A 22,896-nucleotide genomic window follows, 5' to 3' on the forward strand; every position below is an offset into this window, starting at 1 on the left:
TAGGGGAATCTCACAAAACAGGAAGAGGCCAGATTTAATTGAAAGTTTTGATATGCATCCAATAACTATTTCAAGTCATGCACCAATAATAACTGCAATAAAAATGCAGAGTAATGAAATAAAAATGAGACACTAGTGCTTCTCCACCTATTTGTTAAACAGAGAGGAATTTAAGGCATGGGTAGTGGGTATTATTCAGGGGTTATTAGGAAAGACAGAAATGTCTTCAGAAATATAGTTAAAAAACGGGATAAAATGAAAGTGGAATTTAAAAATATGGCAGAAAATAAGAAAAAGAAATATGGTTAAGAAGTAACAAGAATTATTTAAAGGGACTGACAAATGTGTTGCAGAGTAGGGGAACCTCACAAAACAAGAAGAGGCCAGATGCAGAGTGCTAAACAAAAAATAAGGGACTACATGGACAATATGCATGAGTTTGGAAATTGCTGTTAAACTGTTTTTTTTTTTTTTTTTTTTTTTTAATAATAACTCCAGAACTTTAAAGCTTTTAGCATAACGGCTCAGGCAACAGAAAGTAGAAAGGGTTGTTGCCAAACAGAGAGAGCCTGTAACAAGGAAAAATAACCAGAGGTCCTGTAGAGGTATTAGAAATATTTCAGAAATGTTAAGAATATCTGTATAAAGTAGAGAAAATGGAAATCAAGAAGTACAAATGGAAATGTTTATGGAAGAATTAAATATACCAAGGTTAGAGTTAGATGAGGCTGAATTACTAACCGTTAGGATAGGAGGAGAAGAGATAAAAATGGTGATATATAACCAATCTACAGGAAAGTCACCAGCAGTAGATGGTATTCCCATGGAACTTTGGAAGCTATGGGCAAAAGGTGCTAAAGATCTGGAAGGTTTTGCTTAACAGTATTTTAAAAGGAGGAGTAGCACCAACATCCTGGAAGAAAGCTGTTGTGGCTGTAATACGTAAAGATGGTGAAGTCCAATCAGATCCAACTTCATATAGGCCCAGTTCAATTCTAAACCATGATTATAAAGTGTTTATGCTTATAATGGCTAAAAGGATGGCAAAGGAGATGCCAAAAGTGATAGATATGGATCAGTGTCATATTTTGGAGGAGAGGCAAACATTTGACAATACTATAACCATGATCCAGAGGGAAACAGAATCTAAGAAAATAACACTGTTATTGGTGGGTCTTGATGTAGAGAAAGCATTTGACAAAGTAAAATAAGAATTTATGAGTAGGGCAATTGAATCATTTGCATTCCTTGCTAAAATAATAAGGTTGATTAGTAGGATATATGAATGATCAGAAGTGAAAATTCTGTAGCAGAGAAACCAGATGGCAGTGTCCTGTTTTCCCTTTATTTTCATTATATTTAGAACCTGGCAAAGAAAAGAAGGGACTCAGAAATTCAAGGTTATATAATCAAGAAAAGTTGGCTTTATTTGCATTTGATATTATTTTTTTACCTGATAAAACCAGAAAAAGGACAGTTCAGTGTTGTGGAACATTTTGAGACAGTTTCAAGGCTTTTAGGTGTACAAAATTGATGAAGATAGTTGTGAAATATGTACCCACACACAAATTGGTTCAGCAATACCCATATTTATGGGGACATGATAAAATGAAATGCTTATGAGTATGGATTAATAATGCTTCTGTTATGCCAGCTAAGGATATGTGGGAAGGGACTGAACAAAAGATAATACAAAAGTTGAGAAATTGGAAGCTCTTTTTTATGGATATAGATAGTAAAATAGAAGCAATGAAAATGTCTTTAGTACCTTTAGTTTTATACACAGGTCAGGTATATTTTTATCAACCAGAGGATATATTGTAGATAGAAATTAATAAAGAGTTGAAGGATTTTATCCGAGAGAGGAAGAGGGCAAATGTCAAGTGGGATAAGTTGATCATTCCACTAGAAGAAGGTGGTTTGGGATTACTTGATTTGAAGGGATATTTCAGAGCTACACATTTAAAGCTCCTATACAAAGTGCAAGCAGAAAGCTATAATTCAAAGTTGAAAGGGGTGATGATGAAACAGAGGGGAAGATCAAGAAATAAGGAGAGAGTGGGATTTTAGATGCAGATCCTTATGGAAAATAGCAGTGACCATAGGGAATGTTATATTCATAAATTGTCAAAGTATTCTAAGAACTAAGACAACACGGAAATGCAGAAAGGAGATTTTGCCAATAGGGATGACAGCAGTTAGGGATACAAAGAATAGGAAAGAGGGGGGCTGAAGTTTACTAGAGAACACTGGAAAAAGAACCAACGTATTTGAGGAAATAATTTGAGAGGAAAAGGTAATAGACTGGGAAGAGGCCAAGAATTCCTTTGGACTGCAGGCCAGAGATCGTCTTCCCATTCAAGGATTGATAATCAGAGTATAGGCAAAGTGAAAGGAATAGATGGATCCTAAGTGAAATACCTATACAATAAAGTTTTTAGTAGAATCTAGAACAGAAATTGCTGTTAAAAAGGGGATAATTAGTAGGACATATAAAGTATTGCATAATAACTATAGGAATCCATCCAAGGAGGTTAGAAAGGTTTGGGTTAATGTTGGAGGTGAGATGGGGAGGAAAGAAGTAATTGGGAACATATTTTTTGGGAGTGTAATGAGTTGGCAGACTTTAAAAATTCCCTGCAGACTATTTTGTCAGAAATACTGGGTGTGCAAACTGATGTAACTAATGAACTGATTTTTTGAGCAGTGGTATAGAATCAGAATTGTATAGGCATAGTAAGGCCTTGCTGAGTTTAATTCTGGTGGTTGCCATAAAAAAAGCAGTTACTAGAAAAAGGAAAGCAAAGTCTAAACCAACAGTACTAAAAGTAGTCAATATAGTAACAGAAATAAAAGAACTGGAAGTGGGATCTTTTGCAAAAGAGTATGAGTAAATTATGTAGAAATAAATGTGAATTGTGGTAATGGTGCATTCAGAATAATGTTTTGGAAGAGGAATGAGGTTTAAAGGAAGGCAGGAATTGAATGAATTATATAATGTTTGACTCACATTGACTGTGTAGATTATAAGTGGTGTATTTTACCCAAAATACAGTTTCAGCAGCACTCCTTTTTCTCAGTTTCTGTTTTCATACTGGGGTAGCTGAATTTAAACTTTTGATCATTGTGCAGTCATTTTGTAAGTTGGCCACCATCAGCAATGATGTCCGACACCACTCACTATCAGACCTGCTCCCAGAAAGCCTTATCAGTGTCAACTTTTACAGGATGCATATGCTTTGTGTGCGTAGTGCTTTGAGTAACACGTGTTTCTTGTTTGGTAAGCTTTATCAGCCATTACCATTCTTATGAGTCATCGTTAATATGTATAGTCTTATGAGTTACATGTCAATCGGTATGCATGTGTACCCATAGCCTTACTTATGAGTTGTGCAACTTAGAATGATTTTCATACCACAGTAGACACATGGTGGTCAAAGGCCAGATTACTGCCAACATGCGTTTCCACATCCCTGACCACTGGGTATATTATCAGTGTGGTACTTTATAGTAGGTGATTGTCTTTCCAAAGGGAACTTTTATGCATTTTTTTGCTTTGAGTTTTCTTGGCTCTGGAACCAGATGTTTGTTTGTTTCAGGCCATCTTAAAGGGTATCTGTGTTTTTTGGGGATTCATTGACCTTGCCTATTTTGCAGTCATCTTCAAACGTACTCGAACTTCGCAGAAGTAGATGCCAAAAAGGAGAGGTTGCAGCACTGATGCCTATGGGACTTTGCTAGTAACTGACCTCTTTGTGGAGGTGGCTTCACCTTTCCCAACTTCTTGTCTCCTCTCAGTGAGCCAGCTGGCTATCCATTAGGTGACATTTATTTATGCTCAGTTGTTTTTGATTTATTTAGAATGCCCAAGTGAGGTATTGTGTCATGCACCTTGACCAGGTTGAGATAGGCAGTGTGTATTGTTTTTGCCCACATCCATAGCTTAGTGACCTTCTCAAAGTCCACCAGGTTAAGTAGGCAAGACCAAACTGGATAGGGTCTCATGTTTGTAGGTTTCCTATGTCATTGTGTATCAGATCCATGATGAGTTTTCCATGGCCTTGCATGCGAGACTAGTCAGACTTATGGGTCTGTAGTTTCCTGGTTCTGTGGAAGCTCCCATTTGTGTAGACTGTAATCTTCAATTCATTTAGCATAAAACCTGTCTGGAGGTAATGGGTGAATAAAGATTCTAGCAGGCCTTGCCCACATTCAAGAGGCATCCTGAGATATTTGCAGGTCCATTGAAGCAGTGCTCTTGACCTTAGAGAACAAAGTGAGGAATTGCTCCCTAATGATTGTTGGTGGAGAAATGATAGGGGTAGTATTTCCTGAGGGGTGACTAGCAGTGATGGGGGCACAATTGGAGTTAAATTTATTGGCTAGTGGATTTGCTATATCCTCTGGCTCCATATAGATGGCTCTATCCATCCATCTTCAACCCCTTTTTCCCATTTCACCATTAATATTGCTCATCATTGGGTGTTGCCTTTAGGTTGCAGACATACCTGAAGAGAGCCTTATGGTTTTCCTTAGCTTGGGATTTTTTTATATCTCAAATTTGGCATTGTTGGGCTTGATTAGTCCCCTCAGTTGCTTGTTTACATTGGTGAGGGAGGTTTTTTTTTTTTTTTTGCTTTGCTGGGCAACATCCCATTTCTGTTTTTTGACTTCCAAGTTGGCTGTACATTGAGTAACACCTTAATTCTGTCTGTCCCAATGTAAAACAGAAACTCAACAGAGAAAGCCAGTGGACTTGTATTTCTGGGTAAATTTCAGTAACTGGCTAGTAAGTGCACTGCCTGGATGGCAGGAAGAAAGAAATACAGAGGGCCTAAAAGAAAATCAGCTACAAAAGACACTGACTGGGAAGAATACTGCAGCTATTCAGCAAAAAGCAGTGCAAGCTCCAAACATGACTTCCAGTAAGAAAGAGAAAAGTATAAGAAAACTGCACACAGACTGGATTAAAATAAATGAAACACTGATGGATTATATCAACTCAAATAACAAAAGGCTGGAAAAATGGAAGAAGCTTTAAACATATCTTCAGCTAAGGTGGTAAAACTGGAATAATAGAGGTTGAAATAAAGAAAAAGCTGTCTGAATATGAGATTGTTCAAGAAGAGATGGTGCACAAAATAATAGAATTAGAGGACAGAGCGTGTAGGGAGAACCTGAGATTTTCTGCTGTACCAGCCAATGTGGAAGGAACAAACTGTATTAATTTTATGAAATCACAAATAAGCAACTGGACTGGTATTCCACAACAGGAGTTGTTAATTGAAAGGGCACATTGTGTGTATGCGCCAAACCTAGCTATGCGAAAGCAACCTGACCTTTAATTGTAAAGATGCAATCCTTCCAGCATAAGGAATTGATTCTGACAAAACTATGGCAGAAGGCCCAAGTACTAAAAGTGGGATACAGCGGAGTGTTTGTGGAGAATGATTAATCACTATACACCAGGCAGAAGAGTAAATTTATTCCACTGTTCAGGAAATGTCGAGAAGCAGGCATGAGCTTGATCTATTTTTAAAAGTAAACAAGTAAATAAAAAAAGAGCATTGAATATTATAAAGCTTTTTTTACTAGCAAATAAATATATGTTTAGTAGCAACTCTGTATCTGGTCCTTATGTCTCTTTGGAGATGACCTGATAAAGAGAAATGGCTGAGAGATAATGTTTTCTGAATGCATTCGAGTGTTTTCCCATTTGGGAGAGCTATGAAGATATGACAAAACCAGACAGCACTTAGTAGAAGCACAGGATGTACCATGCTTCTCAGCGCAGATAACATTTCCTTCAGGTTAACCCAAGTCTGTGAGTGTGGATGTCAGTTTGGGAGACCTGTTCCTATAGGAGTGTGAAACGTCAGTATTTGAAAATGAACGTAGCTTTTTGTGTTAGTATTAACTTAATAGGCTTTAGGGGTATTGAGAGTGTTTTTTTTTTTTTTTTTTTTTTTTTTGAGGGTTTTCAATAAAACAAACATTTTGTAATATGTGACAATGATTTAAATGGATATAACTAACAAGAAACAACTGTATAAAAGATCAACCTCCCAAATAGTGTATGCATGTAACACAAAAGCTGTAACTAGACACCTAAACACTTAACAAAAAAGCTGTTAGGGAGATATAGTTAAGAAGTAACAAGACTTATTTAGAGGGACTGACAAAGTATTGCAGAATAGGGGAACTATCACAGAACAAGAAGAGGAGCAACTGCAGAATGACAAACATAAAATAAGGAATTCAAGAGCTTATATACCTCTATCCAACATACAGATGGTTTGGAGGCGATAAGGTATTTTTTTGGGCGATAGTCCTTTAGCTTGTTTTGTAATCAGTATGGTAGATTTTTGTTTAAAAAATAACTATTTTTATTTTGATAATATGTTATATAGACAGAAACAGGGTACAGCAATGGGAGCAGCTTTTGCCCATGTATGCAAACCTTTTTATGTCTTTTTTTGAGAAAAGGTTTTTATTTAATTTGGATTTTATGAAAAAATATGTAGATTTTTATTTTTTTTACATAGACGATTTAATATTTATATGTGAAGGGGGTGAAGAAGAAGTAGACAACTTTATATCAGTTATGCATAGGAACCCTTATGGTCTAGCATTTGATGGACTTCAGGGTGGTGTATTTAGACCTTATTTTGGAAGGCATGGAAAAATGGGAATATTTCGTCCAACATTCATAGGAAATTTATGGACGGTAACCAATATTTACATGCCTCAAGTTGTCATCCCCCCCCCCCCATTTGTTGGAGGCTTTACCTTATGGTGAATTAGTACGTGTTTTTAGGTTATGTAGTGAGAAGAATGAGTTAATAAAGGAGATGGAAAGGACAAATTATATGTTTTTACAAAGGGGCTATGACCCATGTATTTTGAAACAGGCCCAAATTAGAATAAGGAATGAGATAGGTATGGATAGGGATGTAAATGGATATAGAGGAAGGAATAAGCATCAAATTAGAAGAGCTGATGAACAAAATAGAGAAAAAGGAGATGCGATTTATTACGTATTTGTGTATAATGTAAAAAGTGAGGAGGTGAAAGTTCTGATAGAGTATTATTGGAAATATCTGTTAGAAGACAGAGTTTTGGCAATTATTCTTCCTAATAAACCATTTTTGTTCTTATAAAAGGGGCAGGAACTTGAAGGATATGGTTGTTCATGGGAAATTTCATATGCCAAAAATAGATATACCAAGGATAAGTTTAAGTCGGGGCACAGTATGCTGCTATAGATGCAGTATTTTTGCAGATATTGTCAATACATTTAATAATATAAATGGGATTAAATTTGAACATAGAGACACATATACGTGTAGAAGTAAAGGGGTAATATATGCACTTAAATGTTCATGTGGGCTTTATTATATAGGGGAAACTAAGAGAGAATTTCGTGTCAGGTTCATGGAACATGTCAGGGATGTTAAAAACAAGAGAGAAGACAAAGTAATTGCCTTACACGTTAGGATGTTTCACAACAGTGATGTGACTTTGTTACAGGGTACTGTTTCAGAAACTGTGAAATGTTTAGGCAATGATGAAAATTTATTAAAACAAAAGTTAGTATATAAAGAGTTCATTTTTATTTTAAAGTATAAAACTATGACACCTACCTGTTTAAACAATGAGTTAAATTGGAAATGTTTGCTTTAAGATAGAAATTCATTGTTTAATTAATGGGTGTGTGATGTTAATTGAATGTGTTTTTATATATATATATATATATATATATATATATGAGTACATGCTTTGTATCTTTTTATTTGATATTCCTTGAAGGTGGAAACACCGAAGCACTAGAAAATAAAGACATTTTGTTTTACTTGGTTGTCTTCTTTGTTAATCACAGTCGGTGGTTTCTTTGGGTCAGAGTTGTATTTTGGATTTTGTGAAGGAGAGGAGAGTTTGTTGTCTATAAAATAAGGAATTGCCTTGATAATAGTTTTGAGTTTAGCAAAGATTGCTGTTAAGCAACTATTGTTTGATTAAAAACTCTAGAACAGAAAAACTTTTAGCACAGCCACTCAGGCAACAGAAAGTAGAAAGGGCTGTAGCCAAGCATAGGGCCCTGTAACAAGGAAGATAGCAAGAGATTTTGTTGATGTATTGGAAATATATCAGAAATTTTATGAAAGTCTGTATAAGGAAGAGAAATACGGAAGTCAAGAAAAAGTACAAATGGAAATGCTTATGGAAGAATTAAATATGCCAAGAATAGAGGTATATGAGGCTCAATTACTAACAGGATAGGAGGAGATGATATAAAAATGTGATCTTGTAACCAAGCCACAGGAAAGTCCCCAGGAATAAGTGGTATTAATGTGGAAGTTTGGAATCTAGGAGGGAACAAATGATAAAAGATTTGGAAGTTTTTTTGTTTAACAGTATTTTACGAGTAGGAGAAGTACCAACATCCTGGAAGAAAGCGATGGTAGCAGTAATACCTAAAGAGGGTTAAAGACCCATCCAATCTAACTTCATACAGGCCCATTTCAATACTAAACCATGATTAAAAGTGCTTACTGTAATGGGTAAAAGAATGGCAAATGTGATGCCAAACTAGATAGCTATGAATCAGGTGGTTTTGTGGAGTGTAGGCTAACAGTTGACAACATTAACAGAACATATTGATGATCCAGAGGGAAGTAGAATATAAGAAAATACCACTGTTGTTGGTGAGTCTTGATGCAGAGAAAACATTTGACAGAGTAATTTGTGACTTTATGACCAGGGCAATGGAAGCATTCACATTCCCTGATAAAATTATAAGGTTGATTAGGAAGATGTATTAGGGATTGGAGATGAAAATTAAAGTGGGTGTGCTCCTCTCTGATAATTTCCACTTGAGCAGAGGAACCAGGCAGGGGTGACCCCTTTCCCCTTTGTTATTTGCATTATATTTAGAACCATTAGCAAACAAAAAAGGGACTCAGAAATTCAAGGATGTAATTGGTATGGTAGTCAAGAAAATCTGGCCTTATTTGCAGATGATATTATGTTATGCATGATAAAACCAGAAAAGAGCATTTAATTGCTGTGGAACATTTTGAGACAGTTTCATATTCTTTCGGGATACAAAATTAGTGAAGCTAAAACAAAGGCAGTAACTGTAAATTATGTACACACACTTGAATTGGTTCAGCAATCATACAGAATATTATATTCATAAAGTAGCAGAAAGTATTCTAAGAACTAAGACAAGATGGGAGTGGAGAAAGATTCTGCCGATAAGGATGACTGCAACTAGGGGTGCTGACAGTAGGCAAGAGGAGGCTGGAATTTATTGGAGAAAACTGTCAAAAGAACCAATATATTGGGAGCAAATACTTAGAGAGGGAAGGGTAATAGAATGGGAAGAGGCCAGGAATTTATTAGGACTGCAGGCTAGAGATTGCATTCCCTATCAATGATTGATATCAGATATAGGCAAAGAGACAGAAATAGCGGGGTCCTAAATGAAAAACTAGCACTGGTAGAGTTTTTAGTAGAATCTAAAACAGAAGGTGGTGTTAAAAAAGGAATAATTAGTAGACCATATAAAATATTGCATGATAACTATAAACATCAATCAAAGGAGGTTAGAAAGGTTTGGGAAGAGAGATTGGATAAGCAATTCACAAAGAAACAATAGGGGATATATGTATGTCTCCCAAATATGCACCAAATTCTAGAAGATTTAAGATTGGAAATGTTTACTTAGATAGTTTTATATCCTAAGTAGACTCCAGGTAGACATCAAATACTGGAGGTATGAATGGGAAGAAAGAGGTAATTGGGAGCATATTTTCTGGGAGTGTAATGAGTTGGCAGCCTTTAAAGATTCTTTGCAGACTACTCTATCGGAGGTACTGGGTGAGCAAATTGGTGTATTTAGGGAAATGATTTTTCTGAGCTATGATACAGAACCGGAATTACCTAGGCATAATAAGGCCTTGCTGAGTCTAACTATGGTGGCTGCCAAAAAAGCAATTACTAGAAAATGGAAATCAAAGTCTAACGGAGACAGACAGCTTTGTGGGTCCTAGCTGAACAGTGAGGGCATTACAGTACGGGAGTACATCCATGAATGTTGTCCCAGTAATTGTATATCAGTTGTCAGACAGAGATTAGCATTAATCCATTTAATACTGATGGAGTTGTATTTGTTATACTGACTTATGTGAAATGATTAATGCAGATCTTTTTTTATGTTTTAGTACTTTGAATTATCCAGTGGAGGAATATTTTTTTTCTAAGCATCTTTTGGTCCATTGACTGCCTAATAAACACTAAAACAGAAAATATTTTAGGCATGTGTGTTGTATAAGGTAGTTACTGTAGTTGTTACATTGTGTTTATGTAATGACAATAGTTATTGCACTGAGTTTATGTAATGCCCATAGTTGTTATAGTCATTACATTGAGTTTATGGCATTTCAGACTTGCTCTACTATGGTAATGGTGTTAGGGAGCTGCCCATGTCGTCTAACATTCATTGCATTTTATACTTACATGACGTTAACTACAGTTTCTTATAGTGTGAAGTCAAATCATTTAGTCTATTGCAGCAAGCATCTTAAAATTGGCATATATTGCAATTCAGTATTTAGCTTTTACGCTGAAGTGAACAGAAGCCCTTGCTTCTGAAGTCTGCTAACTGATGGTAAAACCTAGCAGCATGTTTGTAAGGGTATGAAGCTGACAGCTCTGTGTGGAAATGTAGCAGCTATAAGACTGAAAACACAGGCCTAGTATAGCTCTAAAAACTCTAATAAGATATTTATGATTTACTGAGTTAAGTGGTAAGGTGTGCTTTAATCATGATCACTGTGGTTGTGGCCAGGCACTTCAGACCCTAAGTTACACTGTTTATTTTAGTGTCCACATCATGACAGTTTCTGAAATTTAAGTTGTCTTTGCATACCTTTATTAGTGTTTTCATGATTTTATACGGTGCATCATTTTTCATTTGTTGCTTACAAGCCATTTCATATCATTTCATGTCATAGTTTTTAACAGGTTAAATCATGGCAGCAGCGATGGAAACAGAACATCAAACTTCTGAGATATTCGGAAGTGTAGATGCTGAAGACATAGACACAGGAGAACCCCAGGAACTTGAACCCTTCTACGTAGAGAGGTATTCCAGGACACTTCTTAGATATATTCTTGGTGACAGCCAGAAGTTTCATGAGTTCTTGATGCCCAAGGCACCACATGACTTTTATTTTGTGAAGAAAAATGATCCCGAAGGACCTCATTCATACAGGCTGTACTTCCTAGGTGAGACCATTATCTTGACATTCAGAAAAAGTCTTAAAGAAAATTAAATTGATTGTGAATATTGAATTTCCATTTCAAGTTCTTGTGTTGAACTTGAGAATCTGATTTAGGTTTAGGTGAAGTTCCACTTACAAAGGTCACTCACCGATTATATACTTTCACTGTACTTATCCTTTTATGTTTTTGACTTTGTTGTCTTCTGTTGTGTTATCAGGCAGTAAATATTTGAAAGTATAATAGTTAGCTTTGTAAGTCTAAAATGTAAGATCTGCATATGCACCTGGGTGTACACATACACGGACACACACACACATATATATATATATATATATATATATATATTTACAGAGCCTGTTACTTTTCATTCCTGTGCAGAGTTTTATGGTAACTCTAGACCTGAAAGATGCTTATCATCACATTCCCATTGCCACAGAATTCAAAGGCTTCTTCAGATTTTCCTGTGTCTGGGTCATATTATCAGTTCTTTGTATTACAGTTTGTAAACACCCTCGGAGTTGCAAATAACCCAAAGTGCCTACCTCCAGAGATAGCTCAATGCAGACTGAAGGCATTTCACACATTTCCTTATTTAGACAACATGTTTATCTTTGCAGAGTTTTTTCTGGTGTCAGGAGTCCTTTACATGGGTTACAAATCACCTTTTCAGCCTGTGTTTTCAGAATAAATATCAAAAATATTCCTTAAGTCTTTCTCAAAGGATAGTGTTTTTAGGATGCTTATAGATTCTTTCCTGCAAAAGACATTCCTAACTCAGGAGAAAGTGGACTTGAATCTGGAAGTGTTCCATAGTTTCTTCAGTCAGTCTCAGGATTCGAGTGTTCATGGCATCCTTGATTATATCGATTCCTCTTGCTAGATTGCATGTGACAAAAATCTAATGGTTCTTCAAAAAAACTATGTTGATCCAACATTCTCGCCACTTGGAATTTCTTATTCCTATCTTGGGATTTGTGAAAAGTGAGAGAACTGCTTCGGTGGAGAAATCAAATTTCCATGACTAAAGGTTTCCCATTCTCTTTTCCAACTCCTGCTCAATCTGTGACAATAGACACATCAGATTTTGCTTGAGGTGCTGTATCAATTGGGATAAACATGCACATCTTTGGAACAAAACAGACCGGCCAAAGCACATAAATGTGAAATAGATGTTAGTTATGATTCATGTTATAGAATCTCTTCATCATTTGTGGTCCACTGAACCTCTGGAGGTAATTGCGGACAAGACCACAGTGTTGTGGTACATAAACAGGGGAGCACTAGTTCTTACTCTCTCTCTGCAGGACAGCTGTTGTAGTTTGGGTGGTTGCTCTGAAGCATTGCTTAACTCTGTTAGACTTCTGCATTCTGTCAGAGCAAAATGTGATGGCAGACAAACTGCACAGGACCAGGTAAGACCCTCACAAATGGAAATTGAATGGAGGAGTCTTCCAGGATATGATCCACTTCTGGGGAACAATTCAGAGAGATCTGTTCTCCTCCTTTCAGAACAGACAACTAACCAAATTCTGCATGAGGACTCATTGCAGACAGGCCTGGAAAACAGATGCTTTTCATTCTCCTAGTTGATAATGTACATTTATGCTTTTCCATCCTTGCCTGTGGTTTCCAGAGTAATTCCGAAGGTTCAGAAGGACTCTGCTAAAATCATTCTGGTGACTCCCTTTTGGCCCAGGCAACAGTAGTACTCTCTTCTTATGGAACTGGCCAAGGGCAGTAATCACAAACTTCCTCAGAGTTGGATCTACTCACACAAGACCAGTTGAATTTAATATACCCCTGTCTAAAATATTTACAGCTAACTGTGTGGAAGATTAATTTTGTAAACATCTTTATTAAAGTCGCACTTAAGACATAGGCAAACATACATTAATATATAAGGAGTTTCACAGCAGCTTCTGTTCTAGATTCAACTAAAAACTTTATCAGAGCAGGCTTTTTACCTAGAATTCCCATATCCCTTTTTGTTTGCCTTTACTCTGATATGAATCCCTGGTAGGGAAGGCAGTCTCTAGCCTGCAGTCCAAATGTCTTCTTGGCCTCAACCCACTTTGTTACCTTTCTCTTTCTTAGTTATTTACTCCCAATAACTTGGTTCCTTTGCCAGTTTTCTCCAGTAGTTTCTAACCTACTCTACCCTTATTCTTTGTACCCTTACTTGCAGGCATCCCTAGCTGCAAATTCTCCCTTCTCTTCCTTGTGTTACTTTATGAGTATAATATTCTGTATGGCTGCTGCTGTTCTCCTTAAGGATCTGTATCCAAAATCCCACTCTGTCCTTATTTCCTGAAATCTCCTCTGCTTCACCATTACCCCCTTCCCCTTTGAATTATAACTTTCTGCTTGTGTTATGTACATAAGCCTTAACTGTGTAGCTCTAAAATATCCCTTCAAATTAGGTAATCCTATAACACCTTGTTCAGTTGGAAGGATCAACTTATCCACTTAACTCTTTCTCTCTTCCCCTCCCAGATAAATTCCTTCAACTCTTTATTAATTATTGTCCACAACTTCATCTCTAGTTGATAAAAATATGCCTGACCTGTATATAAAACTAAAGAAAATAAAACATTTTCACTGCTGCATCTTACTATCCATAGCCATAAACAGCTTCCAGTTTCTCAGTTTTTGTATTATCTTTTGTTCACTCTCTTCCCTTATATCCTTAGCTGCCCTAACAGAAGCCTTATTTAATCCATACTCGTAAATACTTTATCAGCGTCTACATCATATTATCGTACGATGTAAACAGCGAACGCTATTTCATCATACCGATAATATTGAAACAAAATATCGAACAAACGGAACAGCAATTTTTTCCCCAGGGAAAATATTCACTGCTCCATAAAAAAAAAAAAAAAAAAACACAAATTTCTGCCCCCACACCCCCCCCTACTTAAATATACCAACGCCAAGATCACACCCTAGTGGAAGAAATGGCAAAGTCCCGAAGACGGCCCACTGAATTTTTTCCCAGGGGAAAAAAATTCGATGTTCCCTGACTTAGCTATTTTGCCATTTCGACAATATCAGATCAACTAAATAGCATTCGCTATTTAGTCCATTCGATAGTGTAATATAGACCCTGTATCATATATATTGTCCCCATAAATATGGGTATTGCTGAACCAATTCATGTGTGCGTACATAATTTACAGCTGTAGCTTTTGCTTTATCTTGATTAATTTTATATCCTTAAAAGACTCTAAACTGTCTCAAAGTGTTCCTAGCACTGAGATATTTTTTACTAGTTTTATCAGGAACAAAGAAATGTCATCTGCAAATAAAGCCAACTTTTCTTGATTAACATATCTGTTATATCCCTGAATTTCTGAGTCCCATGTTTTCTTTGCTAATGGCTCTAAATATAAAGCAAATAACAAAGGGAGAAAAGGACAATCCCTGCCTGGTTCTTCTGTTCGGAGATAACTTATCAGAGATGACCCCTCCCACTTTAATTCTTGCACCAATCCTTCATATGGCCTCCTAATTAACCTTATTGTTGCATCAAGGAATGCAAATGCTTTCATTGCCCTCCTCTGTCAGATGCTTTCTCTGCATCAAGACCCACCAACAGTAGTGGTATGTTCTTACATTCTGCTTCCATCCATATTATCATTGAACTATTAATGTTGTCAAATGATTGCCTGCCCTCCACAAAATTATATCAATTTTGGCAACATCTTTGTCACTCTTTTAGCTAGTATAGACATAAATGCTTTATAATCATAGTTTAAAATTGAAATGAGTCTATATGAAGCTGGGTTAGATTGGTCTTTACCATCTTTGGGTATTACAGCCAATACAGCTATCTTCCAAGGTGTTGCTGTTTCCCCTACTTTTAATATACTGTTAAACCCTTCCAGATCTTTATCACTTTCTTCTCTCCTAACTTTCAGACTTCCACAGAAATACCATCTGTTAGTGGAGATTTTCCTTCAGATTGATTATACATCAATATTTTTATCTCATCTCCTCCTATTTTAACAGTTACTTGTTGAGCCTCATGTACCTCTAACCTTGTCATCCTTAAGTCTTCCATAAATATTTCCATTTGTGCTGTTTCTTGATTTTACATTTCTCTGCATTCTGCGTTACATTAGCCTTTGTCAGCCTCTCTAAATAATTCAAATTCCCTTTTAACCATATTTCTTTAATTTCTACCCTATTTTAAACTCTGTTTTCATTTTGTCCCGCACACTAGCTATAGTAATAATTCTGAAATAATTTCCACTTTTAACCCATTCCTTGAATTCCCTGCTTATCCGGTAGGTGGGAAAGCACCAGTGTCTCACTTTTACTTAATTACTCTTCATTTTATTCATGCATGATCTGAAATAGTTATTGTATGTGTTTGTAAGCTTTCAATTAAATACACATGGTCCTCTGAAATGTAATTTCTATCTAGTCTGGCCCAGTTATTGTACCTTGGGGTATTATATGTCAATTTTTTCAGAGTTCCTAATATTCATGTCTTCTATACCAAATTATTTCATAAATTCTTCAGAAATCTACTCTTTTTGTTATATTTTATCTTGTAAGTCCCTCAGATACAGCCTAACTGTTGTAAACCAAGTTCCATTCCCCACCTATAAGTAAAAATCCTTGCTGAAATGATTATTTCTACTAAATGTTTCTTAAGCTGCATAATTGCATTTTTTGGTGGAATATAAATATATACATAGTCCTCCATTGCCAATAGTCACTTACTACCACAAATCTACCATTATTATTATTTTTCCATCTGTCACTATTGGATCTTCTGTAGGAATTAGTATAATTACTCCCTTTTCCTTTTTTTCCTCAGATTATGCTGAATATCCATCTTGAAATCCTTTCTTTATCAAATTGACATGTTCACTTCCTTGCAAATGTGCCTCCTGTAGCATTGCTATTGGACTCTGCATTTATTAATCTAGTTCTAGTTCTTACCTTTTTGCATATACCTGTAAGACCATTTACATTCCAAAATAATATGGATAGTGAAAATATCATGATAAGAAGTTATTGTTCCCATGTATTATACATTACAGCTTTTTCTTTTGAATGTGTATTTCCAACTTTTGTGTTGCATGCACAGACTAATGTTTGTGAGGTTGATCTTTTATACAGTTGTTTCTTGTCATCCTCATTTGAATCTGTTACATCTCTGAAAACTTTTTGCTTTAATGAAAATCTTAAAAAAACTAAATATATTTTCAGAGCACCCTATAAAATATTAACTTAGAGCAGATACAGAAACCTATGTACATCTTCAAAAAATGAAGTTTAACCCTCAAGGTACAAACAATGGCCCCAAATCAACAGCTGCACCCACAGACATTACCTAACTTGAAATAATGGTTACCCATGATAAAGTGATAAAGTGCATATTAGAACATGTATACTGATTCCTGACTGCACTTTTCTTATCTCTATTACCCTCTCATATGTGAAAAACAGGTGATATGGTTTCAGAAAACATTAACCTTAAGAAAAAGTGCACTGGATATCTTTAAATAAAACTGAAGTATACACTGCTCTATCAAATGCATTGAAGTATTAAGGCTGGTAGTGAAGGTGCTGTCTCTTATTCAATTCCATTAATTTCAAACTTTAGTTTTTACTGAACTGCTTACCATTGTACCTTTACAGTTTGCATTTCCTTCAATAAACAGTGCTCAGAAATTTCAAGATTATTTGCTTGTGACTTCCATGATGACTGCACACTAATCAAAAGCTTAATTTCAGCTCTCCCAGTGAGAGACAAGGGCCATTATCTCTGCCAGTTTTAGTAAATTCCATTAATGGCTAGTAAGTACACTGCCTTGATGCCAGCAAAGAAGAAACATAGAGATCCTAAAAGAAAATCAGCTAGAAAAGGTGAAGTGAAAACACTGACTCGGAAGAATCCTGCAGCTGTTTAGCAAAAAGCTGTTCATGCTCCATCTTTGGTACAAGACATGGCTTCCAATAATTTTTGCCTTAGTAGTCAGCTTATCTTCTCGAAACATAAGAACAAAATGTGTAGCTAACCTTGGCTGCACACCTCTCAATTCACACTGGACATTTATTTGCTAAAGGAAAACTTTTCATTACATTCGGCGTTCTCTTATTTACTTGGTTACACTAACAGCATATTAGTTTAAGCCAAGGGCCTTAATCCAAGCATTTACCTATGCAAAAGTAAGGGAAAACTTATCATTTCAACATATATTGTGATTTCTGCACTTTTATACTCCATCCCTCTTCTCAACACCCAAGATTACTGCATGTTAACTTGAAAATGCTTTGTCCAGTATTTCTTCTCTTTTTACATTGTATTGCATACATTTCTTAAAAGTAAAAAAGAAGAAAAAAGGTACTTGTTTACTTTACTTTAGTATCTTTATCACATACAACCACAACTGAAAATGTGTTATACAAATTCTGTTAAAAAAAATGTTTTACTTACAGATATTTTTTCTTCCCTTCCCGTTAGTGTCCTTCCAAACAATAATGGCATGAAGTGGGGGCATATGCTTTTCAGTCACCCACAAGTTTAACATAGTCAACAAATGTCCAGTCTTTCTATTTTTCATTGTACAGCCATATTTCACAAATGTGAATGTTGCTTTATAATCTTACATTTATTCAGTAATTTAAGTGTTGCATTTCCATCTTCCAACACCAGACTCTGGTTCAAGTCCAAGGTACTCCCTATTCTTCTCATCAACACATATGCTTTTTCTGTCTCTCTAGCATTTTCCTTTGGAACATTGGAAAAGGGTTCCCTGGCAAAGTCCTACTATGAACTTTATTGTCAGAAGAATGAGTAGCAGAGTCCCCTTATGTTTGATGGCTCACTTTTTGTTGGACAAACTTTTATATTTCCTGCTTAACCTGTTCTGCATCAAAAAAATGTTTTTGATCCTCCAGGAAAAAAAAATCTGGATACAGCTGGATTTTTGTAGTTTGAATCTTACTCCTGCCTTTTGACATTCCCTAATTGATGGGATAAATTTGATTCTGTTCTGCATGGTATAAAGTGAATAATCATTTTCTACAATCTGCTGTCTCCAATTTTTAATACTTTGCCCTTCTGCCACAGTTTTGACAGAACCAACTCTGTCTGCTGGTGTGATTGCATCCTTACCAGTACTTCCTTCTCATCTAGGTTTGTAGCATGCACTCGATGTTTCCTTTCAACAATCAAATCCTGGCGTGGAATACCAGTCCAATTGCTGATTTGTGCTTTCATAAAATTAATAAAGTCTGTTCCTTCCAGTTTCTCTGATACAGCAGAACATCTCAGGTTTTCTGTGTGTGCTGTGTCTTCTAATGCCACCATTTTTTGAAACATCTCCTCTTGAGCAGTTTCATACTCAACCAGCCTTTTCTTCATTTTGACCTCTTATTTAAATCGCTAGTTAATGCTTCTTCTATTTTTCCAGCCTTTTGTTCTTTGAGTTGCTATACTCCTTCAGTGTTTCATTTACTTTAATCAGCTGGAAGGCATGTCTTGCACTAAAGGTGGATCTTGAACTGCTTTCTGCTGAAAAGCTGCAGGATTCTTCCCAGCCAATACTTTCGTCTCTCTTTTTTTGATTGATTTTCTTTCAGGTCCTCCGAATTTCTTGTTTGCTGTCATCAAGGCAGCACACTTACTAGCCAGTAACTGAAATGTATCCAGAAAGACAAATTCATTGGCTCTCTTTTCTGAGTTTCAGTTTTCACTCTGGGAGAGCTGAAATTATGCTGTTTAAGGCCAAACACAATGCCAGACACACTCGTCATTGGTGACTCCATAGTCAGACACACTGATGTCCCGCTCACCAGATTGAGTAAGGAGAAGGTCACAGTAAGCTGCCTGTCGGGAGCTAGAATCCGCCACATAACGCAAGCACTCAGGTCTCTCAACAGCAGGTACAAGTACGACTCAGTCATTGTCCACGCTGGTGTAAACGACCTGAGACGTGCCTCCTTGGACTACATGAAAAGAGACATAGAGGAGCTCTCTGATTATGTAGCCCAGGCAGGTATGACCCTGACCTTGAGCAGTATCCTACCTTCACCAAGAATGATGCCACAATACAGAGATAAGATGATCAGCTTTAATAATTGGCTTAAACTCTGGTGTCATTCAAAGGGGATCCAATGTCTGTCTGCCTGGGATGACATGCTGGACAAGCCACGCTGCTCAAGGGACGGCTTGCACCTGTCACCCCTGGGCTTCGGATATTGGCAAAGGCTCTTGCCACCCCATAGTGCCTTTTTAGGCAAGGCTCAAATTCTAAACCTACCACCCTAGAACACAAAAAAGGAAAACAACTAAGGGTAATGCTGCTCAATGCCAGAAGTCTCAACCTCAAGATGCATGCACTCGAGGCCCTTCTCAGTATGGAGAACATCGATGTCTGTGCTGTGACTGAAACCTGGTTCAAGGCTCCTGAGAGCACCCCGGCACTATCAGGTTTTACCTCATATCATGCGTTCCGGCCCCAAAATCCGGACACCACCAAGAAAGGAGGGGGGGTGTCCATATTCATCAAGGACACCCACACCTCAAGGTTGGTGGCAACGCACGATGCATCGGAGACCATCCAGGTGCAATTAACCATAGGCAAGACTGCTCTGCAATTTGTAGCATGTTACAGGCCACCCTCTCAAACTCAGGAACCTCACATAGCTTTCCTGAAAACACTGGAGGGGATAAATGTATCTCCAAACACCATCATACTAGGTGGCTTCAACTACCCAAATATAGACTGGGATCACTACTCAAGCCCCAACACTCTAGCCCAAAGGTTCCTAGAGTTCATAAACTCAAATGCCATGGAACAACTAGTCACCATCCCCACAAGAGGTGAAAACATACTCGATCTCATCATCACGAACATGGGGTCACAATGTTCAACACCGGAAGTATACCCCTCACTGGTGAGATCAGATCATAAACTAATCTCACTGGAGGTCCACATCCCGCCCCCACCTAAGATAAAAAAGACCACTGTGAAGAACTTCTCAAAAGCCGACTTCACACTTCTAAAGACTAGTGTGGTCTCTTTTAAGGCCCCCGAGCCTGCGGAAACCATTACTCAAGCCGCTGAATCACTTACAAATGCCTTCTACCAGCACCTACAGGACTGCATGGATCAGGCAATCCCAAACAAAACAAAGACTTTTGTACCAAAGGCAAGCGTCCAGTCTGGTGGACCCCAGCCATAAACAAGCTCTACAACATAGAGCAAAATCCTTAAAAGGTAAGACACCTTTGATCATTATAAGTAAAAAACTACGAGCTCTCATAAAATCATCCAAGGCAAATTTTGAGAGAAAAATCGCTAAGGACTCAAAAGACAATCATAAGGCCTTCTTTAGCTATGTTAGAAACCTGGGAGGAAACTCCCAGATATGCTCAGAATTAGTTCAAAATGATGTAAAAATCAATGAACCTACAGACATTGCCAACATACTGGCTGACAGGTTCAGTGCAAACTTCTCCCCCCCCCCAAAAGGAGAGATATCTATACCAGAGGATTGTAGCCCCCCAAACATCTCTAACGCTCAGGTGAGAACTGCTCTCTCCAAGGCGAAAAACACAGCATCCATGGGACCAGATGGTGTCCCTGGCTGTGTGCTCCACGAACTCAATGAGGAATTAAACCCGCAGTTAGGACAGCTGTTTAATCTTAGCCTCACCTCAGGATACGTACTCAAGGAGTGGCGCACGGCAACTGTGGTCCCACTTCACAAAGGCGGTGCCTCCACCGACCCTGGAAATTACCGTCCCATCAGCTTGACAAGCCTGATCTGCAAAGCTGTGGAGAGGATCATAATGGAACTCATAAATAAAGACATAGGGAACTTGCAGACTTTGGATCCAACCCAGTCTGGCTTTGTCAAAGGCAGATCATGCCTTTTAAACTTGGTTGACTTTTTCGAAACAGTCACCAAGGTCATTGATGAGGGAAAGGCAGTCCACACAGCCTACCTCGACCTGGCAAAGGCTTTCGACACAATACCCCACTCAGGTATCATTGAAAACTCATCAGCTTAAATGTAAACCCATACATCACAAGATGGGTTGCAAACTGGCTAAGTGACAGAACCCACAGGGTCAGAGTTGCTGGCGCCATGTCAGACTCAAAGCCTGTCACAAGTGGTGTCCCACAGGGCTCAGTCCTGGGCCCACTCTTGTTTGGCATCTACTTTTCAGAAGTACAAGCAAACACAGGAGGGTTATGGCTGACAAAATTTGCAGATGACTGCAAACTGGGCGCCATAGTCGAGAACACATCTGACACAGATATCCTTCAGAAGGGTCTCATAGAAACGGATAACTGGTGCCAGAGCCATGGCCTAAAGTTAAACGCCAAGAAATGCATAGTCATACCCTTTGGGAAAAACAAGGTTACCCCTAGCTACCATATAGGTGGCAATCCACTGAGCACAGAACAGGTTATCAGGGATCTGGGGACCCAGGTTGACAGTAACCTTTCATTTGACACTCACGTTGCTAAAGTAGTTAGGAAGACCTTCTACATTGCCCACCTGATCATGAAGGGATTCACATTTAGATCAAGGGAGGTCATCGTCCCCCTGTACTCATCACTCATCAGACCAATGATTGAGTACAATGCCCCATTCGGAATGTATCTGACCCGACACCTGCAGCAGCTGGAAAGGCCCCAAAAGTTCCTCACCAAAAGGATAAAGGGTCTCAAAAATATGTCTTATGCTGCCCGACTGAAAGAACTCCAGCTCTATTCAGTCGCTTACCGCTTGCTCAGAGGTGACCTGTGCCTGACATACAAGGCCATGTCCAACCCAGAATTGATGAACATGCTTCACCTCAAAAAATCTAGATCCCTCAGAACTATAAGGGCGGGAGACTTAAACCTTGACACGTTTATTAATAGGATGTGCTGGAGGGACAGATTCATCACCCAGAGACTCCCTATGCTGTGGAACAAAATCCCGGTACATGTGAGGCAGAGCACCTCGCTGGCCTTGTTCAAGAGAAATCTTGACCAATGGATGGGAGATCGCAGATATACCCCAGGGATTACCTCAGTGTCACTGCTTGACAGAGGCACAGCAAAATAATGGGCATAGTTTCCTTCAAACTAAAGGGGTGGCGAAAGCCACAAAACTCTGGGCTAGGCTTATAAATGCCCTTGGGCAGATAGCCTAGTATGAACCTATGAACCTATTCAGTGTGCAGCCATCCTGGAAGCCAAAAGCCATCTCTTTTACCAAAGCTGAACTGTTTTTATTTTTGTAAACAGCTGCAGGATTCTTCCCAGTTTGGTATTTTCTCTTCACCAGAAGTTGATTTTAAGGTTCTCTAAATTTCTTCTTTGCTGGTATGCAGGCAGTGCACCTACTAGCCCATAACTGAATTTTACTCAAGCTGTCAGAGTGACTAGCTCTTATTTTTCAGTTTATTTTTTTTCATTCTGGGAGGGCTGACATTAAGCTATTGGAAACCACACCTGGATGATTCAGTTTTGATCACTTTTGGGCACCTTGTTTCTAAGGACATGCAGCACTTGTAAAGGAGGCAAGACACCCTTTTACTAGGAAATTGTATGTTGCTAACCGAAAAAGTTGGTGCTACAATAA

General features: G+C 37.8%; 1 protein-coding gene across 1 annotated transcript in view; it reads left to right on the forward strand.

Annotated features, from left to right (window-relative positions):
* DPP8 (dipeptidyl peptidase 8) overlaps positions 1 to 22,896 on the forward strand; it is a 1,004,126-nt gene that overhangs the window by 82,389 nt on the left and 898,841 nt on the right. Inside the window, exon 2 of the mRNA XM_044077448.1 lies at positions 11,019 to 11,292. Coding sequence (XP_043933383.1) covers positions 11,037 to 11,292 — 256 coding nt within the window. The 5' untranslated portion in view covers positions 11,019 to 11,036. The remainder of the gene's footprint in view (positions 1 to 11,018; positions 11,293 to 22,896) is intronic.

Source organism: Protopterus annectens, chromosome 7.part0 (assembly GCF_019279795.1).
Source record: "Protopterus annectens isolate FY-2018-M chromosome 7.part0, PAN1.0, whole genome shotgun sequence".
Lineage (NCBI taxonomy): Eukaryota > Metazoa > Chordata > Ceratodontiformes > Protopteridae > Protopterus > Protopterus annectens.